The 24,649-nt window shown below is 42.3% G+C and overlaps 2 protein-coding genes across 2 annotated transcripts in view; one reads left to right on the forward strand and one right to left on the reverse strand.

Annotated features, from left to right (window-relative positions):
* The window catches only part of LOC143139528 (IgGFc-binding protein-like), a 252,923-nt gene that overhangs the window by 126,611 nt on the left and 101,663 nt on the right, over positions 1–24,649 (forward strand). The gene's annotated exons all lie outside the window — the stretch shown is intronic.
* Positions 700–24,553, reverse strand: LOC143139476 (IgGFc-binding protein-like). The gene is made up of 65 exons (XM_076300063.1): positions 24,527–24,553; positions 24,248–24,389; positions 23,958–24,034; positions 23,633–23,777; positions 23,181–23,362; positions 22,932–23,073; positions 22,580–22,824; positions 22,208–22,356; positions 21,971–22,052; positions 21,299–21,440; positions 21,009–21,085; positions 20,694–20,838; positions 20,242–20,423; positions 19,998–20,139; positions 19,645–19,889; positions 19,273–19,421; positions 19,036–19,117; positions 18,364–18,505; positions 18,074–18,150; positions 17,759–17,903; positions 17,307–17,509; positions 17,063–17,204; positions 16,710–16,954; positions 16,339–16,487; positions 16,055–16,183; positions 15,709–15,847; positions 15,430–15,571; positions 15,140–15,339; positions 14,815–14,959; positions 13,762–14,006; positions 13,390–13,538; positions 13,152–13,233; positions 12,480–12,621; positions 12,190–12,266; positions 11,865–12,009; positions 11,415–11,617; positions 11,166–11,307; positions 10,813–11,057; positions 10,441–10,589; positions 10,157–10,285; positions 9,811–9,949; positions 9,532–9,673; positions 9,242–9,441; positions 8,927–9,071; positions 7,878–8,122; positions 7,506–7,654; positions 7,269–7,350; positions 6,597–6,738; positions 6,307–6,383; positions 5,982–6,126; positions 5,532–5,734; positions 5,283–5,424; positions 4,929–5,173; positions 4,557–4,705; positions 4,273–4,401; positions 3,927–4,065; positions 3,648–3,789; positions 3,358–3,557; positions 3,033–3,177; positions 2,583–2,764; positions 2,339–2,480; positions 1,986–2,230; positions 1,614–1,762; positions 1,377–1,458; positions 700–846 (listed from the first exon to the last, which is right to left on the reverse strand). The coding sequence occupies exons 1-65, from the start codon at positions 24,551–24,553 to the stop codon at positions 700–702; spliced, it is 9,828 nt and encodes a 3,275-aa protein (XP_076156178.1).

Raw genomic sequence — 24,649 nt, forward strand, 5'->3', positions numbered from 1 at the left:
TGATTTGAAATTCATAAGTAAACAGGCAAACAAAGAACTTTTGGATTCAAGACTTTTATTTTCTGATGTTTTGTGTTGAGTACAAAAGAACGTTGAGGTCCTAAGCTAGTGAGTCAGCTTGTAGCAGCCCAGAAGTCCTTCCTGGACGCTACACTCCTGTGAATGGGGACACCCTCCATCACTGCAGCTGACAGAGGGAGGATTGCACCTGCACTTCAGCTCACAGTTGGAGGTGTACCACTCCTCTCCAGGCTGAAAATGAAAAGAAGAAAGATATTAGTAACCATTTAACATAGGTGCCAATGTACTGCATTATATAAGCTGAATTAGGAAGAGGAGAATGATATATTTTTGGGGAAATACACAATAACCACTAATAAGAAAATAAACCAGTCATTGCATTGGTGTATTCACCTGGTAGTACTGGCCATTGGTGTGTTGGCATCCACAGCTGTTTTTCCTGACACACTTGCCAGCGCTGAGAAAGTATCCTGGGTCACACACACACCCCTCTGCACACGGTCCACTACATCGGCCTGGGGAAGGTGTGACACAGCTAGGCTGGCAGGGTGAAGCACAGGACTCAAAGTGGCTGTTGGGAGGGCAGGTCAGGGCTGTTGATAGAAAAAAAGAAGAAAATAATAATTATTTGCTCTCAATAAATGTACTGAACCACCAACAATATGAGGGTGATTGAGACTAACTGCAGAAGGTGCTGTTTCTCCATGATCCGATGGTGACTCCACGATCCTGACACTCATTCACATAGGCCTCTATGGCCTCACACAGGGCAGAGTGCAGTCCATCCAGCTCACACACGTCAAACATGCAGTCCTTGAAGTAGCTCTGAGGCAAATCAGAACACACACCAATATCAAACATATTGTTAGCTAAATTCAAGCACCTAAAGTGTTTTTAAGTTCTACAACAAAATTGACACTTTAAAATAAGCAATTTCTCATAATGGACGTGCTTTTACTCACGTTGGGATTAACCTTGGGGTGGCACATAGTGAATGGTCCATTGCTTTCCAGTATGAATCCACAGAGGGCAGGTTTCTCATATGTATCCTGTTTGTCTGGTGTACAACCAGGTACAGGCACCTCAGGAGATTTGATGCATCTGTGTGTACAAAATAGAATCATTGGTAGATTTGTATGGTAAATATATTAACAAGTGGCCAATGTGAATGGCTTTCTTCCTATATTACTGTGGGTCTAACTACCATGTATCTGCATAAGTTAAAGTACTTCTGTATGCATAATTACATGTATATGTCATGTGTTAAAAGTTTGGGAAGTTGCTATGGTGCTCCCTGTAAACTCTTACTCTGGGTCAGAGTTCCAGCTATTTCCAAAGTCATTCGGTTTTGTCACAAGTTTGCCCGTGGGCGTACGGAAGTCATCCTTGGGGTTGCCGTCATAATCTCCACAAAGGCCGCAAAGCTTCTCTTTGTACCTATGGAATAAAACCATTCTTTGTTTCAGTTTATATATCAGAGCAAGATAAAACAGCAGATTTTTCCAGTAAAACCAGCTTTATGGTATTGGCATCCACCTGAAAAATACAGAATCAATGTACGAGCATCAACTATTACTTAGATTTTTACTCACGCTGCAATCACTTTGATGTCCATGAAGTTGTTGCCATCGTAGCGAACAGTCACTCCAAAACTCATGGCCACGGTGTAATGTTTTCCAGACTTGTAGACAGAAACGTCTGCAGCTGGGTTCACAGGCAGGTTCACATTGGTCCCATTGATCTGGGGGATACACAGAGAGAAGACAGTGAAGAGACAACCACACACTTCATACAAATATGGACCACTATTACTTTATGTACAATGTTGAACCACTGCAAATGAGACATTTGAGCAGAACTTCATCAAAAAATCCTGAAGGAAGAGTTAAGAGTGAAAACATTCTGCATGGATATTGGCACTTCTACTTTCAATAGCTGTGTACTACTTGCTCCCAATATCTTACCCGCACGGTTCCTCCTTTCAGGACGTATATGGTCATTCCACCGACGTATACATGCACCGCTGATGCGTAGCTGACTCTCTGGTTCTTGTTGCGGTTCTCATTGGACACGTGGACCTCATAGTGTGGCAGACCAGTCGTGTTGCATGGTTTGGACATCAGATAGGTGCAGTTGCCCATGAAGTCGTATTTCTGCTTATCAAAGGTGGTGTAGTGAGGATCACCAGTGGCAACACAGGTGGAGGTGCCTGTGGGTGAAAACAGCTTGTTACTAGATACCAAAAATTAAAGGACGTCGCACAAAATCTCAGAAACTTAATAACGTTCAGAACCAGATTTTCTTTAAAAAAAAATACCTTCAGGATAACATCCAGGGACTCCATTGACCTGTCGGCACTCATCAGTGGGAGCACAGGTGTTGCCCACGCAGGAGAGAGTGTAGTTTCCAGCACAGCGACACAGCTTGGAGCAGCCATCCCCAAACACAACCTCTCCGGGCTGATGGACAAACAAGTTTGTTTGGATTTAATATCAGAAAAATAAGAAAAAGCCTAAGATAGCTTAAAGACAACAAAGGTAATATTTCTGTCTTGATTATACCTCATAGTAGTTGTTGTTTTCATCCAGACAGCCACAGTTATCAACGGCAACACACCGTTTTCCTGAAAGCACGAAGCCTGGTCTACAGAAACAGCCGCTGACACAGTTCAAAGTGCAGATACTGGAGCTAATCTTGGGCTTCTGGCAGGTGGGAACGCATGACGGACCACACTCCAAAAAGTCTGAATTAGGGGGGCAAGTCACTGTATAACAAGAGAGAATGGAGAAGTTGAGAGAGAAAAAAATGCAAGAAGAAATAAATGCAGAAATGATGAGGTAAGTTTAGTATTAAGCTACTTGTTTAAGAAAACATGTTTTTAAGTCTGCAAATACACCGACCACTAAGACAATCTAGGCAATGAATTAAAACGGTTTACAATTGTTTAGCTTTGAGGGTAAACACCAGAGACTAACAGAAAGATCTTCACTTATCAAATAAAAACAACTTACACTCAGCATTGGGGTAGCAGCCCAGAAGTCCTCCCTGGACGCTACACTCCTGTGAACGGGGACACTCTCCATCACTGCAGCTGACAGAGGGAGGATTGCACCTGCACTTCAGCTCACAGTTGGAGGTGTACCACTCCTCTCCAGGCTGAAAATGAAAAGAAAAAATAATCATTTAACATAGATGACAATGTACTGCATTATATCAGCTGAACTAGGAAGAGGAGAATGATATATTTTTGGGGAAATACAGAATAACCACTAATACAAATAATCACAAATAATCACTAATAAGAAAATAAACCAGTCATTGCATTGGTGTATTCACCTGGTAGTACTGGCCATTGGTGTGTTGGCATCCACAGCTGTTTTTCCTGACACACTTGCCAGCGCTGAGAAAGTATCCTGGGTCACACACACACCCCTCTGCACACGGTCCACTACATCGGCCTGGGGAAGGTGTGACACAGCTAGGCTGGCAGGGTGAAGCACAGGACTCAAAGTGGCTGTTGGGAGGGCAGGTCAGGGCTGTTGATAGAAAAAAAGAAGAAAATAATTATTATTTGCTCTCAATAAATGTACTGAACCACCAACAATATGAGGGTGATTGAGACTAACTGCAGAAGGTGCTGTTTCTCCATGATCCGATGGTGACTCCACGATCCTGACACTCATTCACATAGGCCTCTATGGCCTCACACAGGGCAGAGTGCAGTCCATCCAGCTCACACACGTCAAACATGCAGTCCTTGAAGTAGCTCTGAGGCAAATCAGAACACACACCAATATCAAACATATTGTTAGCTAAATTCAAGCACCTAAAGTGTTTTTAAGTTCTACAACAAAATTGACACTTTAAAATAAGCAATTTCTCATAATGGACGTGCTTTTACTCACGTTGGGATTAACCTTGGGGTGGCACATAGTGAATGGTCCATTGCTTTCCAGTATGAATCCACAGAGGGCAGGTTTCTCATATGTATCCTGTTTGTCTGGTGTACAACCAGGTACAGGCACATCAGGAGATTTGATGCATCTGTGTGTACAAAATAGAATCATTGGTAGATTTGTATGGTAAATATATTAACAAGTAGCCAATGTGAATGGCTTTCTTCATATATTACTGTGGGTCTAACTACCATGTATCTGCATAAGTTAAAGTACTTCTGTATGCATAATAACATGTATATGTCATGTGTTAAAAGTTTGGGAAGTTGCTATGGTGCTCTCTGTAAACTCTTACTCTGGGTCAGAGTTCCAGCTATTTCCAAAGTCATTCGGTTTTGTCACAAGTTTGCCCGTGGGCGTACGGAAGTCATCCTTGGGGTTGCCGTCATAATCTCCACAAAGGCCGCAAAGCTTCTCTTTGTACCTATGGAATAAAACCATTTTTTGTTTCAGTTTATATATCAGAGCAAGATAAAACAGCTGATTTTTCCAGTAAAACCAGCTTTATGGTATTGGCATCCACCTGAAAAATACAGAATCAATGTACGAGCATCAACTATTACTTAGATTTTTACTCACGCTGCAATCACTTTGATGTCCATGAAGTTGTTGCCATCGTAGCGAACAGTCACTCCAAAACTCATGGCCACGGTGTAATGTTTTCCAGACTTGTAGACAGAAACGTCTGCAGCTGGGTTCACAGGCAGGTTCACATTGGTCCCATTGATCTGGGGGATACACAGAGAAAAGACAGTGATGAGACAACCACACACTTCATACAAATATGGACCACTATTACTTTATGTACAATGTTGAACCACTGCAAATGAGACATTTGAGCAGAACTTCATCAAAAAATCCTGAAGGAAGAGTTAAGAGTGAAAACATTCTGCATGGATATTGGCACTTCTACTTTCAATAGCTGTGTACTACTTGCTCCCAATATCTTACCCGCACGGTTCCTCCTTTAAGGACGTATATGGTCATTCCACGGACGTATACATGCACCGCTGATGCGTAGCTGACTCTCTGGTTCTTGTTGCGGTTCTCATTGGACACGTGGACCTCATAGTGTGGCAGACCAGTCGTGTTGCATGGTTTGGACATCAGATAGGTGCAGTTGCCCATGAAGTCGTATTTCTGCTTATCAAAGGTGGTGTAGTGAGGATCACCAGTGGCAACACAGGTGGAGGTGCCTGTGGGTGAAAACAGCTTGTTACTAGATACCAAAAATTAAAGAACGTCGCACAAAATCTCAGAAACTTAATAACGTTCAGAACCAGATTTTCTTTTAAAAAAAAATACCTTTAGGATAACATCCAGGGACTCCATTGACCTGTCGGCACTCATCAGTGGGAGCACAGGTGTTGCCCACGCAGGAGAGAGTGTAGTTTCCAGCACAGCGACACAGCTTGGAGCAGCCATCCCCAAACACAACCTCTCCGGGCTGATGGACAAACAAGTTTGTTTGGATTTAATATCAGAAAAATAAGAAAAAGCCTACAGTAAGATAGCTTAAAGACAACAAAGGTAATATTTCTGTCTTGATTATACCTCATAGTAGTTGTTGTTTTCATCCAGACAGCCACAGTTATCAACGGCAACACACCGTTTTCCTGAAAGCACGAAGCCTGGTTTACAGAAACAGCCGCTGACACAGTTCAAAGTGCAGATACTGGAGCTAATCTTGGGCTTCTGGCAGGTGGGAACGCATGACGGACCACACTCCAAAAAGTCTGAATTAGGGGGGCAAGTCACTGTATAACAAGAGAGAATGGAGAAGTTGAGAGAGAAAAAAATGCAAGAAGAAATAAATGCAGAAATGATGAGGTAAGTTTAGTATTAAGCTACTTGTTTAAGAAAACATGTTTTTAAGTCTGCAAATACACCGACCACTAAGACAATCTAGGCAATGAATTAAAACGGTTTACAATTGTTTAGCTTTGAGGGTAAACACCAGAGACTAACAGAAAGATCTTCACTTATCAAATAAAAACAACTTACACTCAGCATTGGGGTAGCAGCCCAGAAGTCCTCCCTGGACGCTACAATCCTGTGAACGGGGACACTCTCCATCACTGCAGCTGACAGAGGGAGGATTGCACCTGCACTTCAGCTCACAGTTGGAGGTGTACCACTCCTCTCCAGGCTGAAAATGAAAAGAAAAAATAATCATTTAACATAGATGACAATGTACTGCATTATATCAGCTGAACTAGGAAGAGGAGAATGATATATTTTTGGGGAAATACAGAATAACCACTAATACAAATAATCACAAATAATCACTAATAAGAAAATAAACCAGTCATTGCATTGGTGTATTCACCTGGTAGTACTGGCCATTGGTGTGTTGGCATCCACAGCTGTTTTTCCTGACACACTTGCCAGCGCTGAGAAAGTATCCTGGGTCACACACACACCCCTCTGCACACGGTCCACTACATCGGCCTGGGGAAGGTGTGACACAGCTAGGCTGGCAGGGTGAAGCACAGGACTCAAAGTGGCTGTTGGGAGGGCAGGTCAGGGCTGTTGATAGAAAAAAAGAAGAAAATAATTATTATTTGCTCTCAATAAATGTACTGAACCACCAACAATATGAGGGTGATTGAGACTAACTGCAGAAGGTGCTGTTTCTCCATGATCCGATGGTGACTCCACGATCCTGACACTCATTCACATAGGCCTCTATGGCCTCACACAGGGCAGAGTGCAGTCCATCCAGCTCACACACGTCAAACATGCAGTCCTTGAAGTAGCTCTGAGGCAAATCAGAACACACACCAATATCAAACATATTGTTAGCTAAATTCAAGCACCTAAAGTGTTTTTAAGTTCTACAACAAAATTGACACTTTAAAATAAGCAATTTCTCATAATGGACGTGCTTTTACTCACGTTGGGATTAACCTTGGGGTGGCACATAGTGAATGGTCCATTGCTTTCCAGTATGAATCCACAGAGGGCAGGTTTCTCATATGTATCCTGTTTGTCTGGTGTACAACCAGGTACAGGCACATCAGGAGATTTGATGCATCTGTGTGTACAAAATAGAATCATTGGTAGATTTGTATGGTAAATATATTAACAAGTAGCCAATGTGAATGGCTTTCTTCATATATTACTGTGGGTCTAACTACCATGTATCTGCATAAGTTAAAGTACTTCTGTATGCATAATAACATGTATATGTCATGTGTTAAAAGTTTGGGAAGTTGCTATGGTGCTCTCTGTAAACTCTTACTCTGGGTCAGAGTTCCAGCTATTTCCAAAGTCATTCGGTTTTGTCACAAGTTTGCCCGTGGGCGTACGGAAGTCATCCTTGGGGTTGCCGTCATAATCTCCACAAAGGCCGCAAAGCTTCTCTTTGTACCTATGGAATAAAACCATTTTTTGTTTCAGTTTATATATCAGAGCAAGATAAAACAGCTGATTTTTCCAGTAAAACCAGCTTTATGGTATTGGCATCCACCTGAAAAATACAGAATCAATGTACGAGCATCAACTATTACTTAGATTTTTACTCACGCTGCAATCACTTTGATGTCCATGAAGTTGTTGCCATCGTAGCGAACAGTCACTCCAAAACTCATGGCCACGGTGTAATGTTTTCCAGACTTGTAGACAGAAACGTCTGCAGCTGGGTTCACAGGCAGGTTCACATTGGTCCCATTGATCTGGGGGATACACAGAGAAAAGACAGTGATGAGACAACCACACACTTCATACAAATATGGACCACTATTACTTTATGTACAATGTTGAACCACTGCAAATGAGACATTTGAGCAGAACTTCATCAAAAAATCCTGAAGGAAGAGTTAAGAGTGAAAACATTCTGCATGGATATTGGCACTTCTACTTTCAATAGCTGTGTACTACTTGCTCCCAATATCTTACCCGCACGGTTCCTCCTTTAAGGACGTATATGGTCATTCCACGGACGTATACATGCACCGCTGATGCGTAGCTGACTCTCTGGTTCTTGTTGCGGTTCTCATTGGACACGTGGACCTCATAGTGTGGCAGACCAGTCGTGTTGCATGGTTTGGACATCAGATAGGTGCAGTTGCCCATGAAGTCGTATTTCTGCTTATCAAAGGTGGTGTAGTGAGGATCACCAGTGGCAACACAGGTGGAGGTGCCTGTGGGTGAAAACAGCTTGTTACTAGATACCAAAAATTAAAGGACGTCGCACAAAATCTCAGAAACTTAATAACGTTCAGAACCAGATTTTCTTTAAAAAAAAATACCTTTAGGATAACATCCAGGGACTCCATTGACCTGTCGGCACTCATCAGTGGGAGCACAGGTGTTGCCCACGCAGGAGAGAGTGTAGTTTCCAGCACAGCGACACAGCTTGGAGCAGCCATCCCCAAACACAACCTCTCCGGGCTGATGGACAAACAAGTTTGTTTGGATTTAATATCAGAAAAATAAGAAAAAGCCTAAGATAGCTTAAAGACAACAAAGGTAATATTTCTGTCTTGATTATACCTCATAGTAGTTGTTGTTTTCATCCAGACAGCCACAGTTATCAACGGCAACACACCGTTTTCCTGAAAGCACGAAGCCTGGTTTACAGAAACAGCCGCTGACACAGTTCAAAGTGCAGATACTGGAGCTAATCTTGGGCTTCTGGCAGGTGGGAACGCATGACGGACCACACTCCAAAAAGTCTGAATTAGGGGGGCAAGTCACTGTATAACAAGAGAGAATGGAGAAGTTGAGAGAGAAAAAAATGCAAGAAGAAATAAATGCAGAAATGATGAGGTAAGTTTAGTATTAAGCTACTTGTTTAAAAAAAAACATGTTTTTAAGTCTGCAAATACACCGACCACTAAGACAATCTAGGCAATGAATTAAAACAGTTTACAATTGTTTAGCTTTGAGGGTAAACACCAGAGACTAACAGAAAGATCTTCACTTATCAAATAAAAACAACTTACACTCAGCAATGGGGTAGCAGCCCAGAAGTCCTCCCTGGACGCTACACTCCTGTGAACGGGGACACTCTCCATCACTGCAGCTGACAGAGGGAGGATTGCACCTGCACTTCAGCTCACAGTTGGAGGTGTACCACTCCTCTCCAGGCTGAAAATGAAAAGAAAAAATAATCATTTAACATAGATAACAATGTACTGCATTATATCAGCTGAACTAGGAAGAGGAGAATGATATATTTTTGGGGAAATACAGAATAACCACTAATACAAATAATCACTAATAAGAAAATAAACCAGTCATTGCATTGGTGTATTCACCTGGTAGTACTGGCCATTGGTGTGTTGGCATCCACAGCTGTTTTTCCTGACACACTTGCCAGCGCTTAGAAAGTATCCTGGGTCACACACACACCCCTCTGCACACGGTCCACTACATCGGCCTGGGGAAGGTGTGACACAGCTAGGCTGGCAGGGTGAAGCACAGGACTCAAAGTGGCTGTTGGGAGGGCAGGTCAGGGCTGTTGATAGAAAAAAAGAAGAAAATAATTATAATTTGCTCTCAATAAATGTACTGAACCACCAACAATATGAGGGTGATTGAGACTAACTGCAGAAGGTGCTGTTTCTCCATGATCCGATGGTGACTCCACGATCCTGACACTCATTCACATAGGCCTCTATGGCCTCACACAGGGCAGAGTGCAGTCCATCCAGCTCACACACGTCAAACATGCAGTCCTTGAAGTAGCTCTGAGGCAAATCAGAACACACACCAATATCAAACATATTGTTAGCTAAATTCAAGCACCTAAAGTGTTTTTAAGTTCTACAACAAAATTGACACTTTAAAATAAGCAATTTCTCATAATGGACGTGCTTTTACTCACGTTGGGATTAACCTTGGGGTGGCACATAGTGAATGGTCCATTGCTTTCCAGTATGAATCCACAGAGGGCAGGTTTCTCATATGTATCCTGTTTGTCTGGTGTACAACCAGGTACAGGCACATCAGGAGATTTGATGCATCTGTGTGTACAAAATAGAATCATTGGTAGATTTGTATGGTAAATATATTAACAAGTAGCCAATGTGAATGGCTTTCTTCATATATTACTGTGGGTCTAACTACCATGTATCTGCATAAGTTAAAGTACTTCTGTATGCATAATAACATGTATATGTCATGTGTTAAAAGTTTGGGAAGTTGCTATGGTGCTCTCTGTAAACTCTTACTCTGGGTCAGAGTTCCAGCTATTTCCAAAGTCATTCGGTTTTGTCACAAGTTTGCCCGTGGGCGTACGGAAGTCATCCTTGGGGTTGCCGTCATAATCTCCACAAAGGCCGCAAAGCTTCTCTTTGTACCTATGGAATAAAACCATTTTTTGTTTCAGTTTCTATATCAGAGCAAGATAAAACAGCAGATTTTTCCAGTAAAACCAGCTTTATGGTATTGGCATCCACCTGAAAAATACAGAATCAATGTACGAGCATCAACTATTACTTAGATTTTTACTCACGCTGCAATCACTTTGATGTCCATGAAGTTGTTGCCATCGTAGCGAACAGTCACTCCAAAATTCATGGCCACGGTGTAATGTTTTCCAGACTTGTAGACAGAAACGTCTGCAGCTGGGTTCACAGGCAGGTTCACATTGGTCCCATTGATCTGGGGGATACACAGAGAGAAGACAGTGAAGAGACAACCACACACTTCATACAAATATGGACCACTATTACTTTATGTACAATGTTGAACCACTGCAAATGAGACATTTGAGCAGAACTTCATAAAAAAATCCTGAAGGAAGAGTTAAGAGTGAAAATATTCTGCATGGATATTGGCACTTCTACTTTCAATAGCTGTGTACTACTTGCTCCCAATATCTTACCCGCACGGTTCCTCCTTTAAGGACGTATATGGTCATTCCACGGACGTATACATGCACCGCTGATGCGTAGCTGACTCTCTGGTTCTTGTTGCGGTTCTCATTGGACACGTGGACCTCATAGTGTGGCAGACCAGTCGTGTTGCATGGTTTGGACATCAGATAGGTGCAGTTGCCCATGAAGTCGTATTTCTGCTTATCAAAGGTGGTGTAGTGAGGATCACCAGTGGCAACACAGGTGGAGGTGCCTGTGGGTGAAAACAGCTTGTTACTAGATACCAAAAATTAAAGGACGTCGCACAAAATCTCAGAAACTTAATAACGTTCAGAACCAGATTTTCTTTAAAAAAAAATACCTTTAGGATAACATCCAGGGACTCCATTGACCTGTCGGCACTCATCAGTGGGAGCACAGGTGTTGCCCACGCAGGAGAGAGTGTAGTTTCCAGCACAGCGACACAGCTTGGAGCAGCCATCCCCAAACACAACCTCTCCGGGCTGATGGACAAACAAGTTTGTTTGGATTTAATATCAGAAAAATAAGAAAAAGCCTACAGTAAGATAGCTTAAAGACAACAAAGGTAATATTTCTGTCTTGATTATACCTCATAGTAGTTGTTGTTTTCATCCAGACAGCCACAGTTATCAACGGCAACACACCGTTTTCCTGAAAGCACGAAGCCTGGTTTACAGAAACAGCCGCTGACACAGTTCAAAGTGCAGATACTGGAGCTAATCTTGGGCTTCTGGCAGGTGGGAACGCATGACGGACCACACTCCAAAAAGTCTGAATTAGGGGGGCAAGTCACTGTATAACAAGAGAGAATGGAGAAGTTGAGAGAGAAAAAAATGCAAGAAGAAATAAATGCAGAAATGATGAGGTAAGTTTAGTATTAAGCTACTTGTTTAAGAAAACATGTTTTTAAGTCTGCAAATACACCGACCACTAAGACAATCTAGGCAATGAATTAAAACGGTTTACAATTGTTTAGCTTTGAGGGTAAACACCAGAGACTAACAGAAAGATCTTCACTTATCAAATAAAAACAACTTACACTCAGCAATGGGGTAGCAGCCCAGAAGTCCTCCCTGGACGCTACACTCCTGTGAACGGGGACACTCTCCATCACTGCAGCTGACAGAGGGAGGATTGCACCTGCACTTCAGCTCACAGTTGGAGGTGTACCACTCCTCTCCAGGCTGAAAATGAAAAGAAAAAATAATCATTTAACATAGATGACAATGTACTGCATTATATCAGCTGAACTAGGAAGAGGAGAATGATATATTTTGGGGGAAATACAGAATAACCACTAATACAAATAATCACAAATAATCACTAATAAGAAAATAAACCAGTCATTGCATTGGTGTATTCACCTGGTAGTACTGGCCATTGGTGTGTTGGCATCCACAGCTGTTTTTCCTGACACACTTGCCAGCGCTGAGAAAGTATCCTGGGTCACACACACACCCCTCTGCACACGGTCCACTACATCGGCCTGGGGAAGGTGTGACACAGCTAGGCTGGCAGGGTGAAGCACAGGACTCAAAGTGGCTGTTGGGAGGGCAGGTCAGGGCTGTTGATAGAAAAAAAGAAGAAAATAATTATTATTTGTTCTCAATAAATGTACTGAACCACCAACAATATGAGGGTGATGGAGACTAACTGCAGAAGGTGCTGTTTCTCCATGATCCGATGGTGACTCCACGATCCTGACACTCATTCACATAGGCCTCTATGGCCTCACACAGGGCAGAGTGCAGTCCATCCAGCTCACACACGTCAAACATGCAGTCCTTGAAGTAGCTCTGAGGCAAATCAGAACACACACCAATATCAAACATATTGTTAGCTAAATTCAAGCACCTAAAGTGTTTTTAAGTTCTACAACAAAATTGACACTTTAAAATAAGCAATTTCTCATAATGGATGTGCTTTTACTCACGTTGGGATTAACCTTGGGGTGGCACATAGTGAATGGTCCATTGCTTTCCAGTATGAATCCACAGAGGGCAGGTTTCTCATATTTATCCTGTTTGTCTGGTGTACAACCAGGTACAGGCACCTCAGGAGATTTGATGCATCTGTGTGTACAAAATAGAATCATTGGTAGATTTGTATGGTAAATATATTAACAAGTGGCCAATGTGAATGGCTTTCTTCATATATTACTGTGGGTCTAACTACCATGTATCTGCATAAGTTAAAGTACTTCTGTATGCATAATTACATGTATATGTCATGTGTTAAAAGTTTGGGAAGTTGCTATGGTGCTCTCTGTAAACTCTTACTCTGGGTCAGAGTTCCAGCTATTTCCAAAGTCATTCGGTTTTGTCACAAGTTTGCCCGCGGGCGTACGGAAGTCATCCTTGGGGTTGCCGTCATAATCTCCACAAAGGCCGCAAAGCTTCTCTTTGTACCTATGGAATAAAACCATTTTTTGTTTCAGTTTATATATCAGAGCAAGATAAAACAGCTGATTTTTTCCAGTAAAACCAGCTTTATGGTATTGGCATCCACCTGAAAAATACCGAATCAATGTACGAGCATCAACTATTACTTAGATTTTTACTCACGCTGCAATCACTTTGATGTCTATTAAGTTGTTGCCATCGTAGCGAACAGTCACTCCAAAACTCATGGCCACGGTGTAATGTTTTCCAGACTTGTAGACAGAAACGTCTGCAGCTGGGTTCACAGGCAGGTTCACATTGGTCCCATTGATCTGGGAGATACACAGAGAGAAGACAGTGAAGAGACAACCACACACTTCATACAAATATGGACCACTATTACTTTATGTACAATGTTGAACCACTGCAAATGAGACATTTGAGCAGAACTTCATCAAAAAATCCTGAAGGAAGAGTTAAGAGTGAAAACATTCTGCATGGATATTGGCACTTCTACTTTCAATAGCTGTGTACTACTTGCTCCCAATATCTTACCCGCACGGTTCCTCCTTTAAGGACGTATATGGTCATTCCACGGACGTATACATGCACCGCTGATGCGTAGCTGACTCTCTGGTTCTTGTTGCGGTTCTCATTGGACACGTGGACCTCATAGTGTGGCAGACCAGTCGTGTTGCATGGTTTGGACATCAGATAGGTGCAGTTGCCCATGAAGTCGTATTTCTGCTTATCAAAGGTGGTGTAGTGAAGATCACCAGTGGCAACACAGGTGGAGGTGCCTGTGGGTGAAAACAGCTTGTTACTAGATACCAAAAATTAAAGGACGTCGCACAAAATCTCAGAAACTTAATAACGTTCAGAACCAGATTTTCTTTAAAAAAAATACCTTTAGGATAACATCCAGGGACTCCATTGACCTGTCGGCACTCATCAGTGGGAGCACAGGTGTTGCCCACGCAGGAGAGAGTGTAGTTTCCAGCACAGCGACACAGCTTGGAGCAGCCATCCCCAAACACAACCTCTCCGGGCTGATGGACAAACAAGTTTGTTTGGATTTAATATCAGAAAAATAAGAAAAAGCCTACAGTAAGATAGCTTAAAGACAACAAAGGTAATATTTCTGTCTTGATTATACCTCATAGTAGTTGTTGTTTTCATCCAGACAGCCACAGTTATCAACGGCAACACACCGTTTTCCTGAAAGCACGAAGCCTGGTCTACAGAAACAGCCGCTGACACAGTTCAAAGTGCAGATACTGGAGCTAATCTTGGGCTTCTGGCAGGTGGGAACGCATGACGGACCACACTCCAAAAAGTCTGAATTAGGGGGGCAAGTCACTGTATAACAAGAGAGAATGGAGAAGTTGAGAGAGAAAAAAATGCAAGAAGAAATAAATGCAGAAATGATGAGGTAAGTTTAGTATTAAGCTACTTGTTTAAAAAAAAACATGTTTTTAAGTCTGCAAATACACCGACCACTAAGACAATCTAGGCAATGAATTAAAACAGTTTACAATTGTTTAGCTTTGAGGGTAAACACCAGAGACTAACAGAAAGATCTTCACTTATCAAATAAAAACAACTTACACTCAGCAATGGGGTAGCAGCCCAGAAGTCCTCCCTGGACGCTACACTCCTGTGAACGGGGACACTCTCCTTTACTGCAGCTGACAGAGGGAGGATTGCACCTGCACTTCAGCTCACAGTTGGAGGTGTACCACTCCTCTCCAGGCTGAAAATGAAAAGAAAAAATAATCATTTAACATAGATGACAATGTACTGCATTATATCAGCTGAACTAGGAAGAGGAGAATGATATATTTTGGGGGAAATACAGAATAACCACTAATACAAATAATCACAAATAATCACTAATAAGAAAATAAACCAGTCATTGCATTGGTGTATTCACCTGGTAGTACTGGCCATTGGTGTGTTGGCATCCACAGCTGTTTTTCCTGACACACTTGCCAGCGCTGAGAAAGTATCCTGGGTCACACACACACCCCTCTGCACACGGTCCACTACATCGGCCTGGGGAAGGTGTGACACAGCTAGGCTGGCAGGGTGAAGCACAGGACTCAAAGTGGCTGTTGGGAGGGCAGGTCAGGGCTGTTGATAGAAAAAAAGAAGAAAAGAATTATTATTTGTTCTCAATAAATGTACTGAACCACCAACAATATGAGGGTGATTGAGACTAACTGCAGAAGGTGCTGTTTCTCCATGATCCGATGGTGACTCCACGATCCTGACACTCATTCACATAGGCCTCTATGGCCTCACACAGGGCAGAGTGCAGTCCATCCAGCTCACACACGTCAAACATGCAGTCCTTGAAGTAGCTCTGAGGCAAATCAGAACACACACCAATATCAAACATATTGTTAGCTAAATTCAAGCACCTAAAGTGTTTTTAAGTTCTACAACAAAATTGACACTTTAAAATAAGCAATTTCTCATAATGGACGTGCTTTTACTCACGTTGGGATTAACCTTGGGGTGGCACATAGTGAATGGTCCATTGCTTTCCAGTATGAATCCACAGAGGGCAGGTTTCTCATATGTATCCTGTTTGTCTGGTGTACAACCAGGTACAGGCACCTCAGGAGATTTGATGCATCTGTGTGTACAAAATAGAATCATTGGTAGATTTGTATGGTAAATATATTAACAAGTAGCCAATGTGAATGGCTTTCTTCATATATTACTGTGGGTCTAACTACCATGTATCTGCATAAGTTAAAGTACTTCTGTATGCATAATAACATGTATATGTCATGTGTTAAAAGTTTGGGAAGTTGCTATGGTGCTCTCTGTAAACTCTTACTCTGGGTCAGAGTTCCAGCTATTTCCAAAGTCATTCGGTTTTGTCACAAGTTTGCCCGTGGGCGTACGGAAGTCATCCTTGGGGTTGCCGTCATAATCTCCACAAAGGCCGCAAAGCTTCTCTTTGTACCTATGGAATAAAACCATTTTTTGTTTCAGTTTATATATCAGAGCAAGATAAAACAGCTGATTTTTCCAGTAAAACCAGCTTTATGGTATTGGCATCCACCTGAAAAATACAGAATCAATGTACGAGCATCAACTATTACTTAGATTTTTACTCACGCTGCAATCACTTTGATGTCCATGAAGTTGTTGCCATCGTAGCGAACAGTCACTCCAAAACTCATGGCCACGGTGTAATGTTTTCCAGACTTGTAGACAGAAACGTCTGCAGCTGGGTTCACAGGCAGGTTCACATTGGTCCCATTGATCTGGGGATACACAGAGAGAAGACAGTGAAGAGACAACCACACACTTCATACAAATATGGACCACTATTACTTTATGTACAATGTTGAACCATTGCAAATGAGACATTTGAGCAGAACTTCATCAAAAAATCCTGAAGGAAGAGTTAAGAGTGAAAACATTCTGCATGGATATTGGCACTTCTACTTTCAATAGCTGTGTACTACTTGCTCCCAATATCTTACCCGCACGGTTCCTCCTTTAAGGACGTATATGGTCATTCCACGGACGTATACATGCACCGCTGATGCGTAGCTGACTCTCTGGTTCTTGTTGCGGTTCTCATTGGACACGTGGACCTCATAGTGTGGCAGACCAGTCGTGTTGCATGGTTTGGACATCAGATAGGTGCAGTTGCCCATGAAGTCGTATTTCTGCTTATCAAAGGTGGTGTAGTGAGGATCACCAGTGGCAACACAGGTGGAGGTGCCTGTGGGTGAAAACAGCTTGTTACTAGATACCAAAAATTAAAGGACGTCGCACAAAATCTCAGAAACTTAATAACGTTCAGAACCAGATTTTCTTTAAAAAAAAATACCTTTAGGATAACATCCAGGGACTCCATTGACCTGTCGGCACTCATCAGTGGGAGCACAGGTGTTGCCCACGCAGGAGAGAGTGTAGTTTCCAGCACAGCGACACAGCTTGGAGCAGCCATCCCCAAACACAACCTCTCCGGGCTGATGGACAAACAAGTTTGTTTGGATTTAATATCAGAAAAATAAGAAAAAGCCTAAGATAGCTTAAAGACAACAAAGGTAATATTTCTGTCTTGATTATACCTCATAGTAGTTGTTGTTTTCATCCAGACAGCCACAGTTATCAACGGCAACACACCGTTTTCCTGAAAGCACGAAGCCTGGTTTACAGAAACAGCCGCTGACACAGTTCAAAGTGCAGATACTGGAGCTAATCTTGGGCTTCTGGCAGGTGGGAACGCATGACGGACCACACTCCAAAAAGTCTGAATTAGGGGGGCAAGTCACTGTATAACAAGAGAGAATGGAGAAGTTGAGAGAGAAAAAAATGCAAGAAGAAATAAATGCAGAAATGATGAGGTAAGTTTAGTATTAAGCTACTTGTTTAAAAAAAAACATGTTTTTAAGTCTGCAAATACACCGACCACTAAGACAATCTAGGCAATGAATTAAAACAGTTTACAATTGTTTAGCTTTGAGGGTAAACACCAGAGACTAACAGAAAGATCTTCACTTATCAAATAAAAACAACTTACACTCAGCAATGGGGTAGCAGCCCAGAAGTCCTCCCTGGACGCTACACTCCTGTGAACGGGGACACTCTCCTTTACTGCAGCTGACAGAGGGAGGATTGCACCTGCACTTCAGCTCACAGTTGGAGGTGTACCACTCCTCTCCAGGCTGAAAATGAAAAGAAAAAATAATCATTTAACATAGATGACAATGTACTGCATTATATCAGCTGAACTAGGAAGAGGAGAATGATATATTTTGGGGGAAATACAGAATAACCACTAATACAAATAATCACTAATAAGAAAATAAACCAGTCATTGCATTGGTGTATTCACCTGGTAGTACTGGCCATTGGTGTGTTGGCATCCACAGCTGTTTTTCCTGACACACTTGCCAGCGCTGAGAAAGTATCCTGGGTCACACACACACCCCTCTGCACACGGTCCACTACATCGGCCTGGGGAAGGTGTGACACAGCTAGGCTGGCAGGGTGAAGCACAGGACTCAAAGTGGCTGTTGGGAGGGCAGGTCAGGGCTGTTGATAGAAAAAAAGAAGAAAATAATTATAATTTGCTCTCAATAAATGTACTGAACCACCAACAATATGAGAGTGATTGAGACTAACTGCAGAAGGTGCTGTTTCTCCATGATCCGATGGTGACTCCACGATCCTGACACTCATTCACATAGGCCTCTATGGACTCACACAGGGCAGAGTGCAGTCCATCCAGCTCACACACGTCAAACATGCAGTCCTTGAAGTAGCTCTGAGGCAAATCAGAACACACACCAATATCAAACATATTGTTAGCTAAATTCAAGCACCTAAAGTGTTTTTAAGTTCTACAACAAAATTGACACTTTAAAATAAGCAATTTCTCATAATGGATGTGCTTTTACTCACGTTGGGATTAACCTTGGGGTGGCACATAGTGAATGGTCCATTGCTTTCCAGTATGAATCCACAGAGGGCAGGTTTCTCATATGTATCCTGTTTGTCTGGTGTACAACCAGGTACAGGCACCTCAGGAGATTTGATGCATCTGTGTGTACAAAATAGAATCATTGGTAGATTTGTATGGTAAATATATTAACAAGTGGCCAATGTGAATGGCTTTCTTCATATATTACTGTGGGTCTAACTACCATGTATCTGCATAAGTTAAAGTACTTCTGTATGCATAATTACATGTATATGTCATGTGTGAAAAGTTTGGGAAGTTGCTATGGTGCTCCCTGTAAACTCTTACTCTGGGTCAGAGTTCCAGCTATTTCCAAAGTCATTCGGTTTTGTCACAAGTTTGCCCGTGGGCGTACGGAAGTCATCCTTGGGGTTGCCGTCATAATCTCCACAAAGGCCGCAAAGCTTCTCTTTGTACCTATGGAATAAAACCATTTTTTGTTTCAGTTTATATATCAGAGCAAGATAAAACAGCTGATTTTTCCAGTAAAACCAGCTTTATGGTATTGGCATCCACCTGAAAAATACAGAATCAATGTACGAGCATCAACTATTACTTAGATTTTTACTCACGCTGCAATCACTTTGATGTCCATGAAGTTGTTGCCATCGTAGCGAACAGTCACTCCAAAACTCATGGCCACGGTGTAATGTTTTCCAGACTTGTAGACAGAAACGTCTGCAGCTGGGTTCACAGGCAGGTTCACATTGGTCCCATTGATCTGGGGGATACACAGAGAGAAGACAGTGAAGAGACAACCACACACTTCATACAAATATGGACCACTATTACTTTATGTACAATGTTGAACCACTGCAAATGAGACATTTGAGCAGAACTTCATCAAAAAATCCTGAAGGAAGAGTTAAGAGTGAAAACATTCTGCATGGATATTGGCACTTCTACTTTCAATAGCTGTGTACTACTTGCTCCCAATATCTTACCCGCACGGTTCCTCCTTTAAGGACGTATATGGTCATTCCACGGACGTATACATGCACCGCTGATGCGTAGCTGACTCTCTGGTTCTTGTTGCGGTTCTCATTGGACACGTGGACCTCATAGTGTGGCAGACCAGTCGTGTTGCATGGTTTGGACATCAGATAGGTGCAGTTGCCCATGAAGTCGTATTTCTGCTTATCAAAGGTGGTGTAGTGAGGATCACCAGTGGCAACACAGGTGGAGGTGCCTGTGGGTGAAAACAGCTTGTTACTAGATACCAAAAATTAAAGGACGTCGCACAAAATCTCAGAAACTTAATAACGTTCAGAACCAGATTTTCTTTAAAAAAAAATACCTTTAGGATAACATCCAGGGACTCCATTGACCTGTCGGCACTCATCAGTGGGAGCACAGGTGTTGCCCACGCAGGAGAGAGTGTAGTTTCCAGCACAGCGACACAGCTTGGAGCAGCCATCCCCAAACACAACCTCTCCGGGCTGATGGACAAACAAGTTTGTTTGGATTTAATATCAGAAAAATAAGAAAAAGCCTAAGATAGCTTAAAGACAACAAAGGTAATATTTCTGTCTTGATTATACCTCATAGTAGTTGTTGTTTTCATCCAGACAGCCACAGTTATCAACGGCAACACACCGTTTTCCTGAAAGCACGAAGCCTGGTTTACAGAAACAGCCGCTGACACAGTTCAAAGTGCAGATACTGGAGCTAATCTTGGGCTTCTGGCAGGTGGGAACGCATGACGGACCACACTCCAAAAAGTCTGAATTAGGGGGGCAAGTCACTGTATAACAAGAGAGAATGGAGAAGTTGAGAGAGAAAAAAATGCAAGAAGAAATAAATGCAGAAATGATGAGGTAAGTTTAGTATTAAGCTACTTGTTTAAAAAAAAACATGTTTTTAAGTCTGCAAATACACCGACCACTAAGACAATCTAGGCAATGAATTAAAACAGTTTACAATTGTTTAGCTTTGAGGGTAAACACCAGAGACTAACAGAAAGATCTTCACTTATCAAATAAAAACAACTTACACTCAGCAATGGGGTAGCAGCCCAGAAGTCCTCCCTGGACGCTACACTCCTGTGAACGGGGACACTCTCCATCACTGCAGCTGACAGAGGGAGGATTGCACCTGCACTTCAGCTCACAGTTGGAGGTGTACCACTCCTCTCCAGGCTGAAAATGAAAAGAAAAAATAATCATTTAACATAGATAACAATGTACTGCATTATATCAGCTGAACTAGGAAGAGGAGAATGATATATTTTTGGGGAAATACAGAATAACCACTAATACAAATAATCACTAATAAGAAAATAAACCAGTCATTGCATTGGTGTATTCACCTGGTAGTACTGGCCATTGGTGTGTTGGCATCCACAGCTGTTTTTCCTGACACACTTGCCAGCGCTTAGAAAGTATCCTGGGTCACACACACACCCCTCTGCACACGGTCCACTACATCGGCCTGGGGAAGGTGTGACACAGCTAGGCTGGCAGGGTGAAGCACAGGACTCAAAGTGGCTGTTGGGAGGGCAGGTCAGGGCTGTTGATAGAAAAAAAGAAGAAAATAATTATAATTTGCTCTCAATAAATGTACTGAACCACCAACAATATGAGGGTGATTGAGACTAACTGCAGAAGGTGCTGTTTCTCCATGATCCGATGGTGACTCCACGATCCTGACACTCATTCACATAGGCCTCTATGGCCTCACACAGGGCAGAGTGCAGTCCATCCAGCTCACACACGTCAAACATGCAGTCCTTGAAGTAGCTCTGAGGCAAATCAGAACACACACCAATATCAAACATATTGTTAGCTAAATTCAAGCACCTAAAGTGTTTTTAAGTTCTACAACAAAATTGACACTTTAAAATAAGCAATTTCTCATAATGGACGTGCTTTTACTCACGTTGGGATTAACCTTGGGGTGGCACATAGTGAATGGTCCATTGCTTTCCAGTATGAATCCACAGAGGGCAGGTTTCTCATATGTATCCTGTTTGTCTGGTGTACAACCAGGTACAGGCACATCAGGAGATTTGATGCATCTGTGTGTACAAAATAGAATCATTGGTAGATTTTTATGGTAAATATATTAACAAGTAGCCAATGTGAATGGCTTTCTTCATATATTACTGTGGGTCTAACTACCATGTATCTGCATAAGTTAAAGTACTTCTGTATGCATAATAACATGTATATGTCATGTGTTAAAAGTTTGGGAAGTTGCTATGGTGCTCTCTGTAAACTCTTACTCTGGGTCAGAGTTCCAGCTATTTCCAAAGTCATTCGGTTTTGTCACAAGTTTGCCCGTGGGCGTACGGAAGTCATCCTTGGGGTTGCCGTCATAATCTCCACAAAGGCCGCAAAGCTTCTCTTTGTACCTATGGAATAAAACCATTTTTTGTTTCAGTTTATATATCAGAGCAAGATAAAACAGCTGATTTTTCCATTAAAACCAGCTTTATGGTATTGGCATCCACCTGAAAAATACCGAATCAATGTACGAGCATCAACTATTACTTAGATTTTTACTAACGCTGCAATCACTTTGATGTCCATGAAGTTGTTGCCATCGTAGCGAACAGTCACTCCAAAACTCATGGCCACGGTGTAATGTTTTCCAGACTTGTAGACAGAAACGTCTGCAGCTGGGTTCACAGGCAGGTTCACATTGGTCCCATTGATCTGGGGGATACACAGAGAGAAGACAGTGAAGAGACAACCACACACTTCATACAAATATGGACCACTATTACTTTATGTACAATGTTGAACCACTGCAAATGAGACATTTGAGCAGAACTTCATCAAAAAATCCTGAAGGAAGAGTTAAGAGTGAAAACATTCTGCATGGATATTGGCACTTCTACTTTCAATAGCTGTGTACTACTTGCTCCCAATATCTTACCCGCACGGTTCCTCCTTTAAGGACGTATATGGTCATTCCACGGACGTATACATGCACCGCTGATGCGTAGCTGACTCTCTGGTTCTTGTTGCGGTTCTCATTGGACACGTGGACCTCATAGTGTGGCAGACCAGTCGTGTTGCATGGTTTGGACATCAGATAGGTGCAGTTACCCATGAAGTCGTATTTCTGCTTATCAAAGGTGGTGTAGTGAGGATCACCAGTGGCAACACAGGTGGAGGTGCCTGTGGGTGAAAACAGCTTGTTACTAGATACCAAAAATTAAAGGACGTCGCACAAAATCTCAGAAACTTAATAACGTTCAGAACCAGATTTTCTTTAAAAAAAATACCTTTAGGATAACATCCAGGGACTCCATTGACCTGTCGGCACTCATCAGTGGGAGCACAGGTGTTGCCCACGCAGGAGAGAGTGTAGTTTCCAGCACAGCGACACAGCTTGGAGCAGCCATCCCCAAACACAACCTCTCCGGGCTGATGGACAAACAAGTTTGTTTGGATTTAATATCAGAAAAATAAGAAAAAGCCTACAGTAAGATAGCTTAAAGACAACAAAGGTAATATTTCTGTCTTGATTATACCTCATAGTAGTTGTTGTTTTCATCCAGACAGCCACAGTTATCAACGGCAACACACCGTTTTCCTGAAAGCACGAAGCCTGGTCTACAGAAACAGCCGCTGACACAGTTCAAAGTGCAGATACTGGAGCTAATCTTGGGCTTCTGGCAGGTGGGAACGCATGACGGACCACACTCCAAAAAGTCTGAATTAGGGGGGCAAGTCACTGTATAACAAGAGAGAATGGAGAAGTTGAGAGAGAAAAAAATGCAAGAAGAAATAAATGCAGAAATGATGAGGTAAGTTTAGTATTAAGCTACTTGTTTAAAAAAAAACATGTTTTTAAGTCTGCAAATACACCGACCACTAAGACAATCTAGGCAATGAATTAAAACGGTTTACAATTGTTTAGCTTTGAGGGTAAACACCAGAGACTAACAGAAAGATCTTCACTTATCAAATAAAAACAACTTACACTCAGCAATGGGGTAGCAGCCCAGAAGTCCTCCCTGGACGCTACACTCCTGTGAACGGGGACACTCTCCATCACTGCAGCTGACAGAGGGAGGATTGCACCTGCACTTCAGCTCACAGTTGGAGGTGTACCACTCCTCTCCAGGCTGAAAATGAAAAGAAAAAATAATCATTTAACATAGATGACAATGTACTGCATTATATCAGCTGAACTAGGAAGAGGAGAATGATATATTTTGGGGGAAATACAGAATAACCACTAATACAAATAATCACAAATAATCACTAATAAGAAAATAAACCAGTCATTGCATTGGTGTATTCACCTGGTAGTACTGGCCATTGGTGTGTTGGCATCCACAGCTGTTTTTCCTGACACACTTGCCAGCGCTGAGAAAGTATCCTGGGTCACACACACACCCCTCTGCACACGGTCCACTACATCGGCCTGGGGAAGGTGTGACACAGCTAGGCTGGCAGGGTGAAGCACAGGACTCAAAGTGGCTGTTGGGAGGGCAGGTCAGGGCTGTTGATAGAAAAAAAGAAGAAAAGAATTATTATTTGCTCTCAATAAATGTACTGAACCACCAACAATATGAGGGTGATTGAGACTAACTGCAGAAGGTGCTGTTTCTCCATGATCCGATGGTGACTCCACGATCCTGACACTCATTCACATAGGCCTCTATGGCCTCACACAGGGCAGAGTGCAGTCCATCCAGCTCACACACGTCAAACATGCAGTCCTTGAAGTAGCTCTGAGGCAAATCAGAACACACACCAATATCAAACATATTGTTAGCTAAATTCAAGCACCTAAAGTGTTTTTAAGTTCTACAACAAAATTGACACTTTAAAATAAGCAATTTCTCATAATGGACGTGCTTTTACTCACGTTGGGATTAACCTTGGGGTGGCACATAGTGAATGGTCCATTGCTTTCCAGTATGAATCCACAGAGGGCAGGTTTCTCATATGTATCCTGTTTGTCTGGTGTACAACCAGGTACAGGCACCTC

Source organism: Alosa pseudoharengus, unplaced genomic scaffold, assembly GCF_046254945.1.
Source record: "Alosa pseudoharengus isolate Yale_2024_CS ecotype anadromous, Long Island Sound unplaced genomic scaffold, YU_APseudo_1.1 YU_APseudo_1.1_scf_22, whole genome shotgun sequence".
Classification (NCBI taxonomy): Eukaryota; Metazoa; Chordata; class Actinopteri; order Clupeiformes; family Clupeidae; genus Alosa; species Alosa pseudoharengus.

Coding starts and splice junctions, on each gene's coding strand:
- LOC143139476 (XM_076300063.1), bottom strand. CDS start 24,553: ATGTGCCACCCCAAGGTTAATCCCAAC. Junction 23,074..23,180: donor AAAACAACAACTACTATGAG/GTATAATCAAGA, acceptor TTTGTCCATCAG/CCCGGAGAGGTTGTGTTTGG. Junction 1,459..1,613: donor GACATCAAAGTGATTGCAGC/GTGAGTAAAAAT, acceptor TTTATTCCATAG/GTACAAAGAGAAGCTTTGCG.